The sequence below is a fragment of the Lactuca virosa genome, chromosome 3 (genome assembly GCF_052849685.1).
Source record: "Lactuca virosa cultivar CGN04683 chromosome 3, Lactuca_virosa_CGN04683_v6, whole genome shotgun sequence".
Classification (NCBI taxonomy): domain Eukaryota; kingdom Viridiplantae; phylum Streptophyta; class Magnoliopsida; order Asterales; family Asteraceae; genus Lactuca; species Lactuca virosa.
Genome location: NC_136428.1, coordinates 238928257 through 238948528, shown reverse-complemented (window position 1 = coordinate 238948528; position 20272 = coordinate 238928257). Strand labels below are relative to the sequence as shown.

Sequence of the window (20272 nt, the reverse complement as noted above, 5' to 3'; positions counted from 1 at the left end):
TCAGTAAACTAAAACCACATAGGCATAGTCTGGATACCAACATCTAATTTCCATTAGAGACTAATAGAAACACACCCATGCCACACAAATGCTTGGTTCAGACTAAATGTATATATACAAAAAAATGAAAGCTAAAATGATTACATTCTCATGACTTGAAAAGGAGCATGTCGACTCATTGGTATCGGTTAATACCAGTACAACATTAAAATATGCACGACCTGCCTTTAGTTCACATGTGATATTTTATAGGATCAAATAGGAAATCATGACTTTAGTGGAAACTAAGACCAATTGACATGTAAAACAATTTATATGTAGCAATACATTTGCTAATATGACTTCATATTTTCCAATATCTTCTAGGGTTCAATAAATCCACCTTGTGATGCCAATGATGAATATTTCACTGTTTTCCATCTTTTTTTATATTCTTAGATATTAAAATGGTTTTAACAAAAAAAATTTGAAGAAAAATAGAAGTTCTTACACGCATGGATACATATGGAAGTGTCAAATAGTGAAGGTAGAGATAATTTCCATTGTTGAAGGAATGATGATGAAAACCGAATCTATTCAAATAATTTAAAATGCTCAGCAAGATTTGTTTGTGTGTGCGTGAGTCAAATATTAATTTAGTACCTGTAGTGAATGGAATTAAGTGCATCTTTATGCAAAAGTTTTTACTTTGAATATAACATGTGACATACCAGAAGCAACCACACATTGAACAGTTGGTAAAAACAAATATATATATATATATATATATATATATATATATATATATATATATATATATATATATATATATATTGAAATTTGTATGAAAAGCAATACACACATAAAAGTCTTTTTTCCTTCTTTAAAGGTCCTTAATCCTTGCAGAATATGACAAAGATGTTCCTATTATTCATCGTATTTATACTTGGTCTTGTTATGTTTGATGTTGTTTATGTTATTTTTACATTAAAGAACCAATTAATAATTATTATTAAAAAGTCTTTTGAGTGGTATTAATTAAATTATGAGGTTTCAAATGCATAATAATCAAGGAAATCAAATTAGAGAGTTTCAAATGCATAAGAATCAAGGAAAAATGCTTCTTTTATAAGTATGTATGATTTCTAATAACTACTAAATATATCAAAATTAGAGCTTTTATAGCTTTATATAGCAACTTTATAACTTTATATAGCAACTTCGTGTTTTTTCTTTTAACTTTTATATAAAATAAAAGATCATATTTTTAATGATATTAAATAATTAGAAAAAAAAAATTATAGTTGATACTTACAGAATTTTATATCATTTTTCAAAGTTGTTGAGTTGTTGGCAGCCGTTCAATTATGAACATGCAACCGCCACTGTCGTCTCTTCCATACATCTGAAGCAACCGAAACCAATCGCCATTGAAACTCAGCTTCCCCATCTCTACACCTAATGAACGCGACCAACTTGGACCCACAAATGTCGCCCCTTTACTTAATCTCTCTCCTTCCCCGCGCTTTTCGCCATTTCCAAATTCCAAAAAACTCTGATTCACTCAATTTCAATCGGAATTGGAAGAGAGAAAGGGGGAATCAACCACCTGCAATTCCATCTTCTTTTTCCAAAAAATTGGGTCTGATTCGTTTTGTTGTTGTCTCAATTCTCTGAAAAATTTCTCCCTTCGTTTTGTGCCCTAACTTCTACCCTCCGTCGTGAAGGGGTGATTGATTTCCCCCCTTCTCGAATTTCAAACCCTTTTCTTCTGCCAAGGTTCATCTGCGTCTCCCCGAAATTTGTCGACTTTGTTTGATGGGTTTTGGGGAGTCACATTAAATCTTAAAATGGGTTGCATCAATTCAAAGAACGTTGCAAGGTCTTGTAAATCCCCAATTCGCGATCATTCATTGCTCATTCACGATGATGATCGTTCTTCGGCTTCTTCGTCTTCCACAAACTCGTCTGATTCGTTAACGTTGCAGAAGTCTAATAATAATCATTATAATTATAATCATGGGTTTGAGCCATTGGAGAAGATCAAAGAGGAAACAGAAGATGATAAAACCAGTGTCGGATCTGTTAGTGTTCGCGACAATATTCAGAAAAATGGTGATGAATCTTTGAATACACGTTCGTGTAGTAAGTTTTCAAAAAAATTTGGGTTGAACAGCATTAGGTTTGGAAGACCAGCGGCTGGTGAACAGGTTGCCGCCGGTTGGCCTGCTTGGCTTAGTGCTGTTGCCGGTGAAGCCATTGAAGGTTGGGTGCCATTGAAATCCGAGAACTTTGAGAAGTTAGATAAGGTAATACTGTTTTTAACTGCATCTAATTTCGATATTAATTTGAATGCCTCTATTTAACTTTACATAAACTTTAACAAATTCTTTGAAATTTAAAATGTAATATATCATGAGATTGAAATATTCGAAGATTTTGATTATTTAAAGAATTAGAAGATAATATATGAAATTTTGATATATTATTGAATTAATTAAAAGTAAATTTACAAAAAATATATATATGTAATTAGAATATTATTTTGTAATAACAAATCTAATATAAACATAAACTATTTTTAAATCCAATATGTGTACATCGAGACTTGTAACTCAACCTCATGAACGGAAGACATCTAATACCATTGATTCATAAACCCTTTAAGCCCTTTTGGTCCATTATTAGAAGAATACTTATTTGTGTTATTAATACTAAATTGACTATCAAAAACTAATAATGCGTCCATTAGATTGGGCTTATTCGTACAATTTTTTTCTGAAAGTTTTTAGTTCTTAACTTTTAATAAAAAATGAAAAACTTTGTTCAAATAGCTTTTGTGAACTTTTATTTTTGGTTTTTATATAATTTCGCATCTTTGAAAGTTAAAAGCTACCTTTGACGAACTTTTTTGTACAAATAAAAGTTGTAGCTGGTACTAGCTACCTACTATTTCTTCTAAACAGGTCCAAAATAAAATGATTCACTTTTTTCTAAACATATATTTTGCTTAAGTATCTACATCATTAAAAAATAGTAATCACATAAGAAAGTGTATATCCTAGCCTAAAAAACCAAAATTCTATTGAGAACGAATATTTGTACTTGTTGACTCTCATACGAAACAAAGATCGAAAATATTGAAATAAAAAAACAATTTTTCACAACCATTGATGAAGGATTTCTCATAAATTTAAGGATTAGTAATTTTTTAGAAATCGAATAGATTCGAACTAGTACATATCCTAGGAAGGTAATTAAAAAGAGAAGGAAAATGAGTTCTTTCTTTTATTACGTAGGAGTCATGTGATATGAAGTCTCATGCTCGATTTTGAATGCGAGAAATAAGTGAGGAATCTCACTTTCAATTTAACTTTTCCATTCTAGTCGTTGCTTTTCTTTTTGTTACTTCGAAAGTAGTTGCTTAGTTTCAGCCACTCGAATTTTCAGTACTCCTTTTTATTTATCATCACACGAATTCTGAAAATCCTAGTTATTCTTAGCATGGTATCGTAGAATCACAATGCTATTATTGAAGACTCAAATGATGGATATGCAAGCATGATACCTTAAATGTTGTTATATCTCCCTGAATATGAAAACTTTTGTTTTTGTTTGTATTGTCTTATTTGGACTAGGTATAGAACTAAGAACATTCGAGATTAGCATGATTATACGTGAAAGATCCTTTTGACTCTCTTTTAGCCCTATGTTTCTTATCCCTAGGAGGTCTTCCTCCACTACGAGGTTTTCTCAGAAAACTTTGTTTATTTTGGTATGGGTGTTGACATGCCTATAAAGTTTTAGTTTTAACAGGAATCCTTACAAGCATTGTGTGTGTGTGTGTCTATATATATATATATATATATATATATATATATATATAGAGAGAGAGAGAGAGATTCAAATGTTTCTCACATCTATTGTGTGCTAGAATGCGCAAATAAGAATTTAGTAAAAAATAAATTATTATTTAATAAAAAAATAGATATTAAAGGATTTCCATAATTATATGTATATTAAATGATCTCCATAATTATAATTTCTTTTTTATGGAAACTAATAAATTCGTCATTAATATAGCAATGATATTCTTTCAAAATGAATTCGCATCTAGTTTTTCATGTATGGGTTCATATTTTGTTTTCATGACTCACTCACTCAAAATACAACAAATATGCTTGGAACATGAAGAACGAGAGTGTATTCTAATAGAATGAGAGTTTATTCTAGAAGAATGAAAGTATATTCTAATAAAATGAGAGTGTATTCTAGTAGAATACACTCATTTTCTTTATATTTCATGCAATTTTATTGTATTTTAAATGAGTGGACCCATAAACAAAACACAAACTCATACTTCATTATGAAATAATGTTATTCCTGATATTAATGACGAATTTAATTAGTTTCCATAAAAAAAGAGTTATAATTATGGATATCATTTAATATATACATACAATTATGGAAATAATTTAATATTTATCGTTATTTAATTAAATAATTATTTAATTTACTAAATTCCTATTGGTGCATTCTAGCACACAATAAATATAAAGAAAACAAATGAATATATATATATATATATATATATATATATATATATATATATATATATATATATATATATATATAAACAATAAAGTTATCAATGACTAGGCAAAACCAAGAAAGATCCGTATTAAGATCAAACAGTTCCATCAAATTGTGTATTATTATATGTATGATAGCATCTATATTCGAAGAATATTAATGAATATGACTATTCTAATAATATCCAACCAAAATGGCCATTATGCTACTAACCAAAAATGGAATTGTTGCACAAAATTGATTTTGGAATTTTTAACATTCTTTAAAAAGTTACCCTTAATAGTACAATTAAAACATCACAGAAAAAAAATTTGGGTTTTATACGAAATATTTGAAGTACAAGAAATAAATACCATTTAGGTAATATTGTCAGAGGTGTTGCCAACGGATAAGTCAGCTCACCTAATTGGTGGTTCTAGAGCGGTTAAACCTTCGTTACATGCAAATGTACCTAGAATTATTGCCAGAAATATATATGAAAGATTGTTGGGCCATACGGACTCCCATAATAATTATAACTCATGCCTTTAGCTAATTTTGTTCTTAATACCATGATAATTTTCCATCATCTAGCTCGAGCAAGAATCAAAAGAAGCAAATGAATCCATAAAAATATTTGGTATTTAAACACCCACATATAAGATATATATATATATATATATATATATATATATATATATATATATATATATATATATATGAATGGTTTTATGTAAATAGGATACAAGTTTTATTGGTTTTTTACTTTTTTTTGTCTGTTGAAACTATCAGAGTGCAAAAAATTCGATCAATACAAATAAACACTTACTACCCACCCATGCAGGTTTATAAAATAGATTGATATGATCAATTGATTTATAATGAATGTGAATGTGTCTCGCAACTAAGAATAATCCAGGGACATTTCAGTTTTGGATCTAGGACATTAGGTTCAAGAAATAAGAAAAGTAAGCATACCCAACATAAAGACTTATCCAATCTATAATTATGTACCTGAAAATACAAGATTTTTGTTACTGACCAACCACGAGGAGAAGCAAATTCAATGAGTAAGTTAACGAATAAAATTGATAAAGTAGCAACTCATTTAAAAATAGCCAATTGGAAAGTAAGAGTCATGTTTTTAATCCTCCAGGCTCACACATGAACTGTATCGTTTTGTCCATATTTCAACCAAAATTTATACTAAAATACATCATACATAGATTTTACCACGAATCCATTGATTCTATATAATTTTTGAATTATATTACTTCCCTTTACCATTTTATTCTTACATGGAGTCATGGAGGATGGAATTTGGTTTTTAGTTATACGAATGGACATGCTGGATCATATGTTTATCCATATATCGGGATCAGATTAACCATCAAACCCAATATCTTTGATAGTGGCGGTATCCTCTCATATGGCCATGTTTTATTCGAACGAATAAAATAAAATTGTCTTTCAGATATATCGTCGGCTTTGGTCTTGAAAATCGGTATTTTTTATTGCTTAGGGTTCAAATTCGTCGCGTGTTTTGTTTGTTAAATAAATGGTTTAACGGACTGGACAGGATGGTTTAATTATCATAACAATGTGGAAGTGACTTGTCTATCTTGCCTTACTAAGCCAAAAAAATGGAATAAATATTTATGAGTTGGAGAAATAAGAATATTCTTATGAAAATATCCGTATGTGTATAAGGGAACCAAAGTGACTCTTGTTTCAAGTATTTGATGTAACACTCAAAAATTTCAAGCCAAATTTGAACTTTTTTAAAAATATTTCAAACCATTTAAATCATTACAACTTTGTTTTCAAAATGTGTAACATCAGAGTTTTCCCAGAAACATAAACAAAACATGAGGAGCTGTACGATCATGCCTTCGCCTTGCCACGATCCCCTGATGTACCTGAAACAATAAACTGAAACTGTAAGTCCGATACTTAGTGAGTTCCCCCAAAATACTGATACACATACAATCCTCATAACCAGGTCAACAATATCATGACATAACAAACTAAACAGCATGCAATGGGTCCACAACTTATAGACTGGATTACCCCTGGGGCCACAGTGTGAGTCTGGATTGCCTTTCGGGCCCACAAGCTCACATTTGGCTTGCCATCGAGCCCACAGTACGAGTCTCCCTCAGCTCGTATCTGGAATGCTCCCGGGTTTGTTGGTTACCGCACGGAGCAGTATCACCTCAACCCATCCCACATAATATATCATCATAAAATATAATCAATGAGCATGCAGATAAACATATAACAAAACAGGTAGTCCTACCGATCTACCTAACTGGCATAACTACTAGCATGCAACACTAATCTCATACTCAACGTACTAACACTACTAGGATAACATATCCAATGGGCCGGCCTTGGTGCCTTAGAGCCCTTAGTAAAGTGAGGTAACTCACCTCATAAGTAGTGTTGAAATACTGCAGATCCCTGACTGCTGTCTCACCGGAAATCCCGAACTGACACATATTAATAAATACTAGGTTAATACCCAATATTACCACCCCCCCCCCCCCGGTGATTGAGTGTCCTCATAACTCATTAAGTCCATTCCCTTTTTGTCGGGCCAAAACCCCACACCAAGTCCTTTACTTGTAAGTCCATATCCACAAGTCCACTATTGGCCTAATTTATTAAATTGGGCCCAACCTCCTTATTGGGCCTAACCCCATGATTCGCCCCCACTAATTAACCCAAAACATCTTATTTACAAAGTCCAGCAAAGGCCCAAATCCATTAGTCCATAAACAGCCCAAAACCCGAAACCCATTTGTCAATGGCCCATCAGAGGACGTACGCGGGGCGTACTCCTCTGGGTATGCGGGGCGTACTCATCCAAATCACTAACCACCATCGGGATGGTTGACCTAGTACGCTGGGCGTACTGGATAGTTTGCCAAATCCTTATTAAGTGCTTAATGGCTTAAGCACTTAAGCCCAAACTTCAGATCCAGAGGCCTAACATGCCTAGGATCCATAAAGTCGTGAACTTTATCGCTTTGGTCGTCCATAAAGTTCTAAATGCTTGGTCTTAATCCATTAAGACCTTATCCTTCCATGCATGGGACACAATCAGCTAATGGGACCTCATTTTTATCACTCAAGGTCCCTTCAAGAGTCCAAAAGGACAGTCTTTTACGTCCAAAACACAACATGCACTACCTTGTGGTTTTTGGGACAAGAAATGGGTCTCTTAAAGCAAAAATGGAGAGATCTAAACATATAAGCACAAAGTTTGAAACTTTATACCTTCTTGAGCTTCTTGTGCACGAAATAACTTCAGATCTACAAGCTTGGTCACTTCCTTCAACTCTTTGATGCAATGGTTTCCTCTTAAACACTCAAGAACACACCAAATAAGCTTAAACACACAAAGGAGAGGCTAGGGTTTGAGAGAGATGAGTTTGATCTGTGGAGGCTGAGGTAAGAGAGGTGTGGGTGCTCATCATGTTGCTTAAATAGGCTCCAAACCCTAAATATTAGGGTTTCATCCGGTCATTAGTACGCCCAACGTACTCAAGTGTACGCCCAGCGTACTAAGGCGGACCTTAATTCGCTTAGCGTACCTTTAAGTACGCGCGGCGTACTCTCATTTGGCTCAAGTTGCAACTTGGTCCTTAATCTTATTTAGCTCTTCACTTCCAACCTCCAAGGACTATAATGACAAGGAAAATAAAGAAGAGGGTTCGGGAATACCTGCCAAATCTCAGGATGTTACATTTGATCTAATGTCTCGATTAAGAGGGTTCATGGAAAGAACAAGTTCAAAAACATGATAAATTCTTTTTCCAAATTATGTTGTTGTTGCACGAGCCTTTCTACATGCAACAACTGTCCTAGGGAGAAGAAAATTCCTAAAACAAAATGAGAACTTGTAGCTAACCAACTTTTAGGATAGAAATAATTGACTACTTTCATCTATTAGCTACGCAACCCATGGAATTTAAGAAACAAAATGAGCATGAGTCATATTCTACAAAATGACATTCTTTCCAAGATACTATGTGTTTTTAGCCAACTCAAGTCCAAGCCATTTAGGCCCCTTAGGGGTTCTAAACAAGGAGCACGTAGATCCCCAAACGCATAGTGTCTCCTCTAAAAATGACTTCTCTAGTCGGGGAACTTATTAATTATTTACCTAGAATGGTGGCCAGCGGGTCACAAGTTAGCTACAAGTCGTTCGTCTCTAACTAAAAACGTAAATCTTTGATCTTAAAAAGCTTGTGGTCTAGTGGATCCGTCAAACTCACTAGGTTAAGCAATTTTGTTGAACCATACAAAACTACAAGTAAAAAAACCAAAATGGTCAACTCCTTAACATTAAAAAAGGTATTTATAACTTCCCCGCAAGGACCTACCCCTAACCTAGAGTAGCTAGGTTGGGAAGTAAATGTAATTTTTATTCATATATAGGCTTCTCTTGTACGAAATGATCCATTTCAAATAGATGCATTCCTTGTGCCTAAAATACGATTAATCCAACATGGGCTACACGAGCATCTCTGAATAAATTAATAATTCGGTGTTTCTAGCGCACCAAGCGAAACTTGTGGCTTCTTGTCCATGACTTGTTAAAGTTATAATTCCATTAAAGAGTGTTTCCACACGCTAGAACCTCCTCGTTGAAATATTAAGTTTTCATGAGCTAATCTTGAGCCATTATTGAAGCATGAATACCTTCATTTTAGAGAAATTATTTGGTGTAGAAAGTATCAAACTCGGGATCCTTTGTCGTGCGAATTTCCTGGGAAATGAATTCATAGGCTCGTGACTTTAAGGTCCGACCGACTACTCCAAGATCATTCATAAATAAAACAGTTATTGGTAAATAAAGAAATATAACCATCACTTGTTTAAAAAAGCAACCCCAAAGAATATATGACTAAAAGCGATTAATGGTGAACATTCATTAAGTTTGGCGAACTTGAGTAAGGTTAAAAGCATGAAATGTATTTACGTCAACAACATATTCAAGTAAAGTTTAGTATCACCGTGAATAACGCATAGTAAAACAATACCCAAATACACCTGCAGCTCCCATCAAACAAAATGGGTTTGATTTCCGGTTATGAAATCCATGAACCACAAAACTAGGTGCAAAGAACGATACTAACCTAGTGGATAAATCACGAATACTTAAACAAAAAACGACAATCGGAACAAAAAAAGTGATTGCATTATAAGGTCGTAATTGAATAGATCAAACAAGTTGCAACTGACATAACATTAAACCTATTAGTTTGAACACAGTTTGGAGAGAAACAAAAGTTTACACACTGTCTATTACACCGACGAGTAAATTTCCTTGTCTTTTAGGACCCTACATTAATAACAAAAAATGAGTTAAACTAGTAGAAACTTAGACAATTAAGAAATTACATCAGGTATACCATGGAGTTACAACCCCTTACAACGAAACAAACACAAGAAAGAGCAATATGGCCAAACCAGCCTACAAAAACAAAATGGTCTCTGTTTTCACTTTCTACAAAAAAAAAAAAGATCTTGACAAGTCACTTAAAATTGTGTGTGTTTGGTAAGGTGTTGTTTGTTTTTTCAGAGACAAAATGTATGTCGTGTGCAGAACACATCTGCATACCTTTGTAGAGTCGGTAGAATAAGTGGACCAAACGTATGTAGTGTGCAAGAAGAAAACTGTATGTTTTTTAACCTTTACAGACTGCTAAAATTAACTAAAACTTAAATAACCTAATTTTTTTTAAATTAAAAGAGTTTTTCAATATTGAAAATTAAATAATTCTAGTTTTATAACACAAAAAGGTACCATCAAATTCAAATTTCTTTCAATTTTAATTCATTTAAGAGATTTAATATTGGAATTATACGGACTCTTTGTCGTTGGTCAATATTTTCTATAAAAATCATCTTTTGAACTTAGCACTTTTATGAGTTTATTATAAATAGTTAACAAATCTAGATCAAATTTTATTTATTATTGTATATCGCTTTCATTTTTCATAAACAATTTTTTATTTATTTCTTTTATATGACATTATATTATGATAATATATCTGTCTAAATTACTTTTTATTTTAATGACAATATGATAATTAGGCCATTTTTTAAATAGTGTATTGTAATATAAAAAAAATGGTATGAATTAATGGATATATTTGATATTTATTGTATTTCGTAGTAGTTAAAATGAGGAAATATTACAAAAAAAAGGCACTCAAAAAAAAAGTATTAATGTTTGAAGATGTTACAAAAAAAAGGTATTCGAAAAAAATAGACATTCGAAGAAGGAGAAAAAGAGGCATTCGAAAAAAAAATGTGTTTTTAGGCTAGAAGATGTCTAGAGACTCTAGTCCACATCTGCGTCAGGAAGCGGACGTGCAAACCTTTTTAGGTATGTGGTCTTCTAAAAACCAAACAGTTTGTTAAGGCTAATGTTTGTGTCTATGGTCTACACGTCGCAGACAAAAGAGGCCAAAGAGATTTACAGACAAAAACAAACACCACCTAAGTTGCTATCACCTATTAAACTTGATTATTAATCTTGCCAGAGTTAATACTATCGGTCATAAATAACTAACTATTTTGTATGTGTTCAAAAAGTTAATTATTGTATTTTTAATATTTATAAAGATAAATAACTACAAATGTTGTTCAAAATATGTCACTTTTGATCGTGTTATAAGGCTTAAGAGTGTGGTCATATTTCATATTTCACCTTTCCCATGTCACCATAGCACCACCTCATTTTCCCCTTACTTTCTCATCACTCTTCAAAACCCAGGAAAACTCAAGTTTTACACGTATACTTGAGAAAATCTATAACTTTTTTTTGTTGGTTAAAACCACAATTTTTCAGATTACCTTCCATTTTTAACTTATTATCTGGTCATCAACCGGCGTCAACCGATTTTTTTTTTAGATAGAAGGTTTTCTGAAAACATATGGTTATTTCCTACAAAAAATGTTATGGCTTTTTCCAACCAAGTGTGTAAAACTTGAGACTTTTTTGCTATTTGTCATTCCTTTCGTGAAAAAGATTTATATACACAAATGGTATTCATATATCTATAAAAAAAAACCTATTTAATGTTTAAACATATAAATACCGTAATATAATTATAAAATACGTATTGTATGTAATTCATATGTATAAAATACGTTTTTTTACTTATTTTTTATATGTAAAAAAGGTTTTTTTTGTATAAAAAATGTATTTTTATGTATTTGTGTATGTATAAAAACCGTATTATGCATAAAAATCTTATTCGTATACCTATATTTTAGAAAACATTAAATACATACAAAAGACGATTTATATATATATATATATATATATATATATATATATATATATATATATATATCAAATAGGATTTATACGTACACAAATACATAAAATACATTTTTTTTATATGTAAAATACGTTTTTTACATATAAAAATAAGTAAAATACGTATTTTCTATATATAAGTTACATACAATATGTATTTTATACTTATAGTACTATATTTAAATGTTTAAACATTAAATAAGTTTTTGTTTATAGATATAGAAATTCCATTTGCATATGTAAGTCCGTTTGACGAAAGAAACGGCAAATACCCAAAAAGTCCCAAGTTTTACCCACTTTGTTAGAAAAAACCTTAACTTTTCCTTTATGTAAAAACCATAAGTTTTTTGAAACCCTTTCATTTTTTTCAAAAAAAATAGGGATGATAGGATAATAGGTTAAAGATGGAAGGTCATCTGAAAAGTTGTGGTTTTTACTAACCAAAAAAATTTGTAGGAGTTTTTCTAACTATGCGTGTAAAGTTTTGGACTTTTATGGTATTTGTCCTTATATAAATGAGTAATAAACACAAAATTAATAAAAATAGAAGTATGTCATTAGTTAAAAATAAATATTACATAATAAAATAAGAAAACATAATTAAAAATAAAAATTACATAATAAAATAAGAAAACATATGTAAAATAACAATAATTAATATCCTACATCACTCTGAATCGTCGTCTAAATCGCCGCCTGAATTCTCGACACACAAATCAACATATCAATCATCGACCACAAACTTTATGTTAGCCCTGTGAATATGTTCCACCAAATCAACGTGATGGATGTCGCAATCATGTACTTCCCTTCGGTTTGCTCTATATTGTGGCGTACCAACAATCAAGGTTGTAGAACTCGCTACTCGGTACACGTTCGGCCGACTGCCGAGTAGTGAGTACTCAAGAGTACTCGAATTCGGTAATTCATGTAAAAATATTTTTAAGGAAATTATATATGTCAAAATCATAAGTTAAAAATCATAAGTTGATTGAAATATATAACAAAATTAGATACATGTGAATACACAAAAACTGAAAAACACACAATGGTATCACTTCGTGAATAATTACTGAAAATTTAAGATATATTTGTAGTAATAATCACACTTGTGTTTGTTAAATAATAAATCATTAAATATATTATACATATTAATCACCGACTTGGTCGAGTTTTACAACACTGCTCGCTTTAAGGGGCCGATCGAGGAGTACTCGGATTCTGTAACTTGCCTAGGTAAGCGACCGAGTAGGGAGTAGTCAGCCCAATAATCGGCCAACTCGGCGAGTTTTACAACACTGCCAACCGCTATTCCTTTGAAGACTAGCAAAATTCGTTTTTATGATAGCGGCATATCGTTTTTTCCTTCGTCTTCTAAAATCATATTATGAAATATGATGCACGTGTACATTATAATTTGCAACCTTACGACCTCTGATCATATCAAGACTTACAATACTTGCCAATGCCTTTTAAATACACCAAATGTTCACACCACGTCCTTCCTAGCTACTTCTTGATGTCTTAAACTTTTTTTTTTTTGTCGTTTAGACATGTGAACATCATGTGCCTTTTCAAAATAGATGTCGTTGAATACCGACGACTAGCCAAGAACATTAACGTCCTTATTTATTCCTACGGAACCAAATAAAAAATACAATATCCAAAGATCGTGGGACACAATTACTTCTAGAATTATTGTCGACTCTTTATGATTATTTGGCATGTGTATTGGCCACGTCATGTGTTATGACACAATGCCCACACCCAATGATTGTAATTGATTACCTAGCATTCCATGGAACCCATTATATTTGTGTATAAGACAGAAAACCATTATATTTTCAATGCTTTATGTTATTTATTTTAAAAAAAACAAAAAAATCAATTTTAACATTTACACTTTAATTACTTTTTTGCGATTTAGTCATTAAGGTTATGTTTCTTGTTCTTGAGGTTTAGTTTAGTCATGTCGATAATCTTCATAAATAAAAAATTCATCATTTTAATTTGTTGGAGAAAGCATATTGAGACAAGGAGATAGAAAGAGATATTCTTGCACAGAAAACAAAAGCTTTTATTATTAATCACTAATCAACCCACTTTACATAAGATTATTACATGTATATATAGAGAGTATACGACACATTCTTGAACCATCATAATGGTTGGCATATTCTCGAACCATCACAATGGTTGTGTAACCTTTGCAACCCTCAGAGCAATAACTACCAACTTGTAACTGCCCCATCTTTCCTTAAACGACATTTACTAAAAACTAACTCTAGCTTAATATTTCAACATTTACACTTTAATTACTTTTTTGCGATTTAGTCATTAAGGTTATGTTTCTTGTTCTTGAGGTTTAGTTTAGTCATGTCAATAATCTTCACAAATAAAAATTCATCATTTTAATTTATATACAATACAAATAGCCCTCTTCACTTAATTATTAAATAAAATCTATCCAAACATATCATACAAATAGTATACTACCTCCGTCCCATATTTATTGTCCATTTTTTACTTTCAAAGTTTTTATTTTTCAACTTTGATCTTAAATATTTTTGTGGCTTGTGATATATGTGTTCCATCAAATTTTAACAGAGATTATTGTGCATTTGCATGGGTATTTATAGGTAAAAATTGGTTTATTTTTAAAAAAATATTGGTCAAGTTACACCCTTTCTCTCTCCCTTGCCACAACATGTAGCTTAGGCTATGCCGGTTCACAATTATGCTTGGTTGGGGCGGTGGTTATGCGTAGGAGAGCACGCCAACTTGTATACCGCACAACCTTAGATAAATGGCTTCTCTGAAAAATAAAAAATAAATAAAATTGCATGTTGTCAAATAAAAACTGTAAATATTTTGACTTTTTAAACTTTTTTCTAAATAACACCATCAACTTTCATTTATCATCAAGACCTTACTCATCTCGTTGCATCTTCGCTACATGTGTAGATCGGACAAGGTACATACAGCAATGTCTATCGTGCTCGTGATCTTCGAAGTGGTAAAATAATGGCACTGAAGAAGGTCAAATTTGACAATTTTCAACCCGAGAGTGTCAAGTTCATGGCTCGAGAGATCAAAATTCTTCGAAAGCTTGATCATCCCAACGTCATGAAATTGGAAGGCATAATCACATCTCGATTATCATGTAGCATATATCTCGTTTTCGAATATATGGAACACGATCTCACCGGACTCTTATCATCTCCCGACGTCAAGTTTACCGCATCCCAGGTTCTTACTCCAATTTTCCCCATAAATTTAGGGTTTTTTACTTTCTTCACTTCAATTTAGGGTTTTTTACGTGAATTTACATTTTGTGCAGATTAAATGTTATATGATGCAGTTATTGAAAGGAATTGAACATTGCCATTCACGAGGGATTATACATCGTGACATCAAATCGTCCAATATTTTGGTCAATAATGAAGGTGTTTTGAAGATTGCAGATTTTGGTCTTGCGAATTTCTATGATTCTATGAGTAGGCAGCCATTGACAAGCCGTGTGGTGACCTTGTGGTATCGTCCTCCCGAACTTCTCTTAGGGTCAGCAAACTACGGGCCGTTTATTGATATGTGGAGCATTGGTTGTGTTTTTGGCGAACTTTTTGTTGGTAGACCAATCCTCAAGGGGAGAACCGAGGTAAGAATGATACAACAATTAAGACAACTTTTTACTGTGTTTAGCATGTACCGGATACACAAAAGTTACAAATTTGTCCTATTAACATCAATAGCAGTCTAGTTCAATGCATGTCAAATGCAGTATAAAACCAAATGAGACCTTTTTTTTAACAATTTAGTTGTTTATTTTATGAATTGGTAGGTTGAACAATTGCATAAGATATTTAAGATGTGTGGCACTCCTCCCGATGAGTATTGGACAAAAACCCGTCATCCTCTTGCAGCAATGTTTAAACCTCAATTCACTTATGAAAGCAGTCTACGCGAAAGGTGTAAAGAACTCCCAAGAACCGTAGTCGACCTTATCGATCAACTTCTTTGTGTAGAACCCGAGAAACGTGCCACTGCCAACTCCGCCCTCCAAGCCGAGGTAAGGCTTGCCGTATACCATTCTTGATTTTAAATTTACATGATGCGAGGGCAAAATGGTAATTTTATGTGGACTTAATGCGCTTTTATAAACCATGACTGTCTTAGACGACACATGTGATGAAACGCTGAAATTGGGACCAAAAAGAAAAAAAAAAAAAACAATTATGGACCACATATGGACTAAATTGTAATTTAATAATTTTCCAATTGTTGTATTTGTTGCTCATTAGATATGTTTTAATCGAGTTTCTTGGTGCTCTTCTTGTTTAGTATTTCTATACCAAACCTTACGCGTCTGATCCTGCAAGCATGCCTAAGTACCCGCCTAACAAAGAAATGGATGCAAAATCCCGTGAGACAACACGAAGGTTAGTTCTCTTTGTGTCGCTTGTGTACAAACCCGATAAAGTATTTTCTTTCTCATTATTAATAGGGTTAGGTGCAAGAAATAACAACATATTTTCATTGATTTGTTTATCATAACAATTATAGCAATGTCATCCAAATACAAAGCAATTTTCATTGTTATAATTCGTTAGATTTGTAAAATATAATGTTTTCACACGCAAACACACACAAAAAAAAAATGAAAGTACAATGCTATAACTGGATAGATGTTTTAAAGTAAAATGCCCTAATAAGATAAAAAAAAATGAAAGGTGAATGGTATAATTGGGTAGAGTTTTCAAAGTACCATGTTTTAATAAGAAAAAAAAAACAAAGTTGAAACTGCAATGTTGTAATATAAAGAAATGAAAATAGGATGCTATAATAGACAAATAAACGAAAGTACATTGTTATTTCTTGCATTAAGCCATTATTAACGTGACTTGAACAACCCTTGATTTCAGAAGAAAGTTGGCTGGGAGGGTTAGATCTTCCGGGGGGTCAAGAAACCATAGAAAAGTCCACGCAGGCGTTCCCGAGGGTCCATATCACATGAGATCACGAGAATCCGTTCGTCCAAACGCATCATACAACACCTTGTCGGAAGCATCACAGATGACCGAAACTTTACAAGACGATAGTATTTGCACACAATCGGCTCAATCTACCGCATCGGATGGTAGCTTTATGTATGCAACAAAAAGGAGAAATCTTGAAAAAAGGCATTCTATGCAAAGAATAGATTCTTTATACTCTAGTGAAGTATACAAGCCCGAGGAGTTATTATCATCCGTGAGTCATCTTTCGAAAATTTGGCATTATGTTTCCAATTGTTTTCTACAAAAAAAAAAAAAAAATTCAGCAACCCCTGAGTTGGTCCACACTGCCCTAGAAACATCATATGAGAGGTAAATAAGGTACACATTAGCCTACTAGTTGGCTAGTTGACACATGAAGCTCAATCCATATTAGAATTAAAACTCTCACAATGCATTTGTTGAGACTCGAACACTTGAATGTTTATAGGATTTAAAGTTGTTAGTTCACATGGGTATCAGATTTTGGTCGCTAATTTTCTTTAAATATGATAGGAACGTAAAGAACAAGAAAGGTTTAGACACATGGGACCAATGCTAATTCAATCGCGTAAGCAAAACGAATATTACAGTCGTGATGGTGTTCGTAGATCGCGGTTTTCTAAAGGTACAAAAATATTGGGTTTTTTATTTTATTTTTATCTTTAAGAAAAAACAGACCGAAGGGTTGATAGTAAAAAAATAAAATATAAAGAATAAAGATATTTTCATCATTTTAGCAAAACATGCGAGAGCCTTTCTGTGAAACATACTTTTATCTATATTTAATTTATCAAAGTACTATATCCTACTCTTTTATATAAATATAACCATTTGAATGTAACAAACATATCATTTTTTTTTATTTATCCAAACATCTACATAAAATTGTAAGTTAAAACACGTATGCTCTTGATTTGGTGAAATGACGTAAATGTATTGTGCTTTTTTATGATTTAGTCCTTGAACTAAATAAGATAAACAAATATATTAGCAAAATAATGATTAATTTTTTAAGGAAAAATCATATTGAAAGTTATGAGTATTTTAGTACAATTTGAACTATTTTGAACCCATACTAAGATTTTAAATTATATCTTATGTATTTGTTTTTTATGTAGAAATTAATTCTCTTGTACCCTTTTGAGTGATATATAGATTCAGACTTTTATTAATGGAAGCGTGATGCCGTTTAGATAAAGGTTGTACCTTGTGCTTGAATGATTGTAAGAGAGGAGGGTAAGACAGGAAGGCAGAGGAGAAGGGTAGAAGAGACATTTCGAATTGAAGGCAACATGGGATTGAATAGATGGAACGATGCTCCATATCTAATTATCTATGGAGTTCAATTTTGTTTGAATCTCAAACTATACCCCTTTCTTTCAATCCCTAAATGTGGGTGTTTGTATATTCTTTACAATTTCTATATCGAAAGAAAATTAAAAGAAAATTTTCCATTGCTCTATTAGTAAACTTATTAACAAAAAATATAAATTTTGGTAAAGCGTAAAAATTTATATCTACAAAAAGTAATTCATATTTTTAACAACCAAATGGTTCGTTAAAACGCTACAAAGAGCGAGAACATTTACAAGGAAATAAAACGGAAAGGGCGTTTATAGTTACTCGGTTAAATTTACAAAGCATAGAAAGGTTATATATTTGGTGAGAATATATACATATTGATATTGAGATAGAATATCAAGAATGAATACTTGGCTACACACCATTTTTTTTTGTCGAACATTTATGTTGAGTTCAATATGTATGGTTATTTGATGTTGAACCCGGTTTCGTGACATATAAATAATAGATCACATTTACATTATGAAAGCAAGACATGTGTGGCTTTAGTGAGAGGACATTGAAATTCGAATAAAAAGGTTTCATAACCAACATGTTTCCAAAACTAAATTTACCACCCTCAGTATTCATTCAGCTTTAACATTAGATCCTACAATAGTATCTTTTGGAGACCACAAGATGGGATGACCCAATATTTGGATGTAGATTTTTTAAAATGAAAATAACCACACCACTTAACTTTAACTTGGTATTAACCAAAGTTTTATTGCAAGGGATCATATTTTCCCGAACCAAAATTTCGCGAGCATATTTTTTATTGGGATAAAAACGGTTGGAATATTCGAGAGAGGAAGATTCAAAAAAAAAAGTGTAGATTCCCCGAATATTTCATTGCAAATTCGCACCACAGTTAATATCGCAACACAACTTGTCGGGTAGACACTATTATCAGAATGTTGTGTACATATACTAGTAACTAGGCAATGTCATAGGCCATGTTAATATACAAATAGGCTAGTTATCCTATTTTTGCTTTTAATAGAACCAAACGAAGCAATAAATATAGTGAACCATTGGTACCATGCTCATAAAACTCGTTTGGCAAATAATAAGAGCTTTAGGCGACATACATGATGTGGTAACTTGTCATCAAATAGCCTCTTGAAAATGACCATGAAGAAGCAAAATTTTCATGCAGATCCCATTTCTTTGATATAGCAATTCTAAGAACTGCAGATCCCATTTCTTTGATATAGCAATACTAAGAACTAGTCATATTGTAGTAGTTTCATAACCAAGCTATTATATGTCTCCATACAATGTGTTGAGTTTTGGCTAAAGAATGAATAGTCATCCCACATTGCTAGAAGGATAAAAACTTGGGAGGTCTCCAAGTTTATAAAAGAAGACCAAGACTTTTGTTTCAAAGCACCCTAACCAAAAATACACTTGAAGTGTTTGGTTCTTTCTTTCTTCCCTTATTTTAGAGTTTTTTCTCTTGTCTTAGAGTATAGAAAGTCTTTGTTAACGCTTTGATAAAGTATGAGTATTTTTGGAGAGGCTTGAGAGATTAGTTTATGTGATTGTAACAATTCATCATATAATGGATTGTTCTCTCTGGAGGCCATGGTTTTTCTCTGTTTTTCGAGTTTTCACGTATATTCTTGTGTCCAGTTATTTTTCTCTATTATTGTTATTGGAAGGTTGTTAGGAACATTGAGAACGTTTTCCCAACACAGTCGACCCAACCCTGTCGAGATTTATCATTACACACCAAATGCACTTTCATTCTTTCCAAAGAATAGTTAAAATTAACTTTTTGACGCAGCACAAAAAGACAACTACACTAGAACACCAATGTGTTCTTGAATGGAACGTTGGAATCCACTATAGGGATAATTCTGATTTATTGAATGAATTTCAAAAACAAAAGTCATGAAAAAAAAACCCATTTAAACTCTGACGATCTAAATATATACCGGATCTTAAATCAAGAAAAAGAAACGATAACTCCTAATAAATAAATAAATAACTAGATAAT

At 32.1% G+C, this 20272-nt stretch overlaps 1 protein-coding gene and 1 pseudogene across 1 annotated transcript; one reads left to right on the top strand and one right to left on the bottom strand.

The window, feature by feature from the left end:
- Nucleotides 1–1323: 1323 nt before the first annotated feature.
- LOC145167070 (cyclin-dependent kinase C-2 C-like) lies at nucleotides 1324–18383 on the top strand. The gene is made up of 8 exons (XM_079086153.1): nucleotides 1324–2288; nucleotides 14858–15142; nucleotides 15234–15551; nucleotides 15735–15962; nucleotides 16235–16332; nucleotides 16816–17143; nucleotides 17443–17554; nucleotides 18085–18383. Exons 1-8 carry the CDS (start codon nucleotides 1830–1832, stop codon nucleotides 18099–18101), a joined length of 1845 nt encoding a protein of 614 aa, XP_078942279.1. The 5' UTR covers nucleotides 1324–1829; the 3' UTR covers nucleotides 18102–18383.
- On the bottom strand, nucleotides 8378–11431 carry LOC145162164 (photosystem II CP43 reaction center protein-like; annotated as a pseudogene).
- Nucleotides 18384–20272: the final 1889 nt, after the last annotated feature.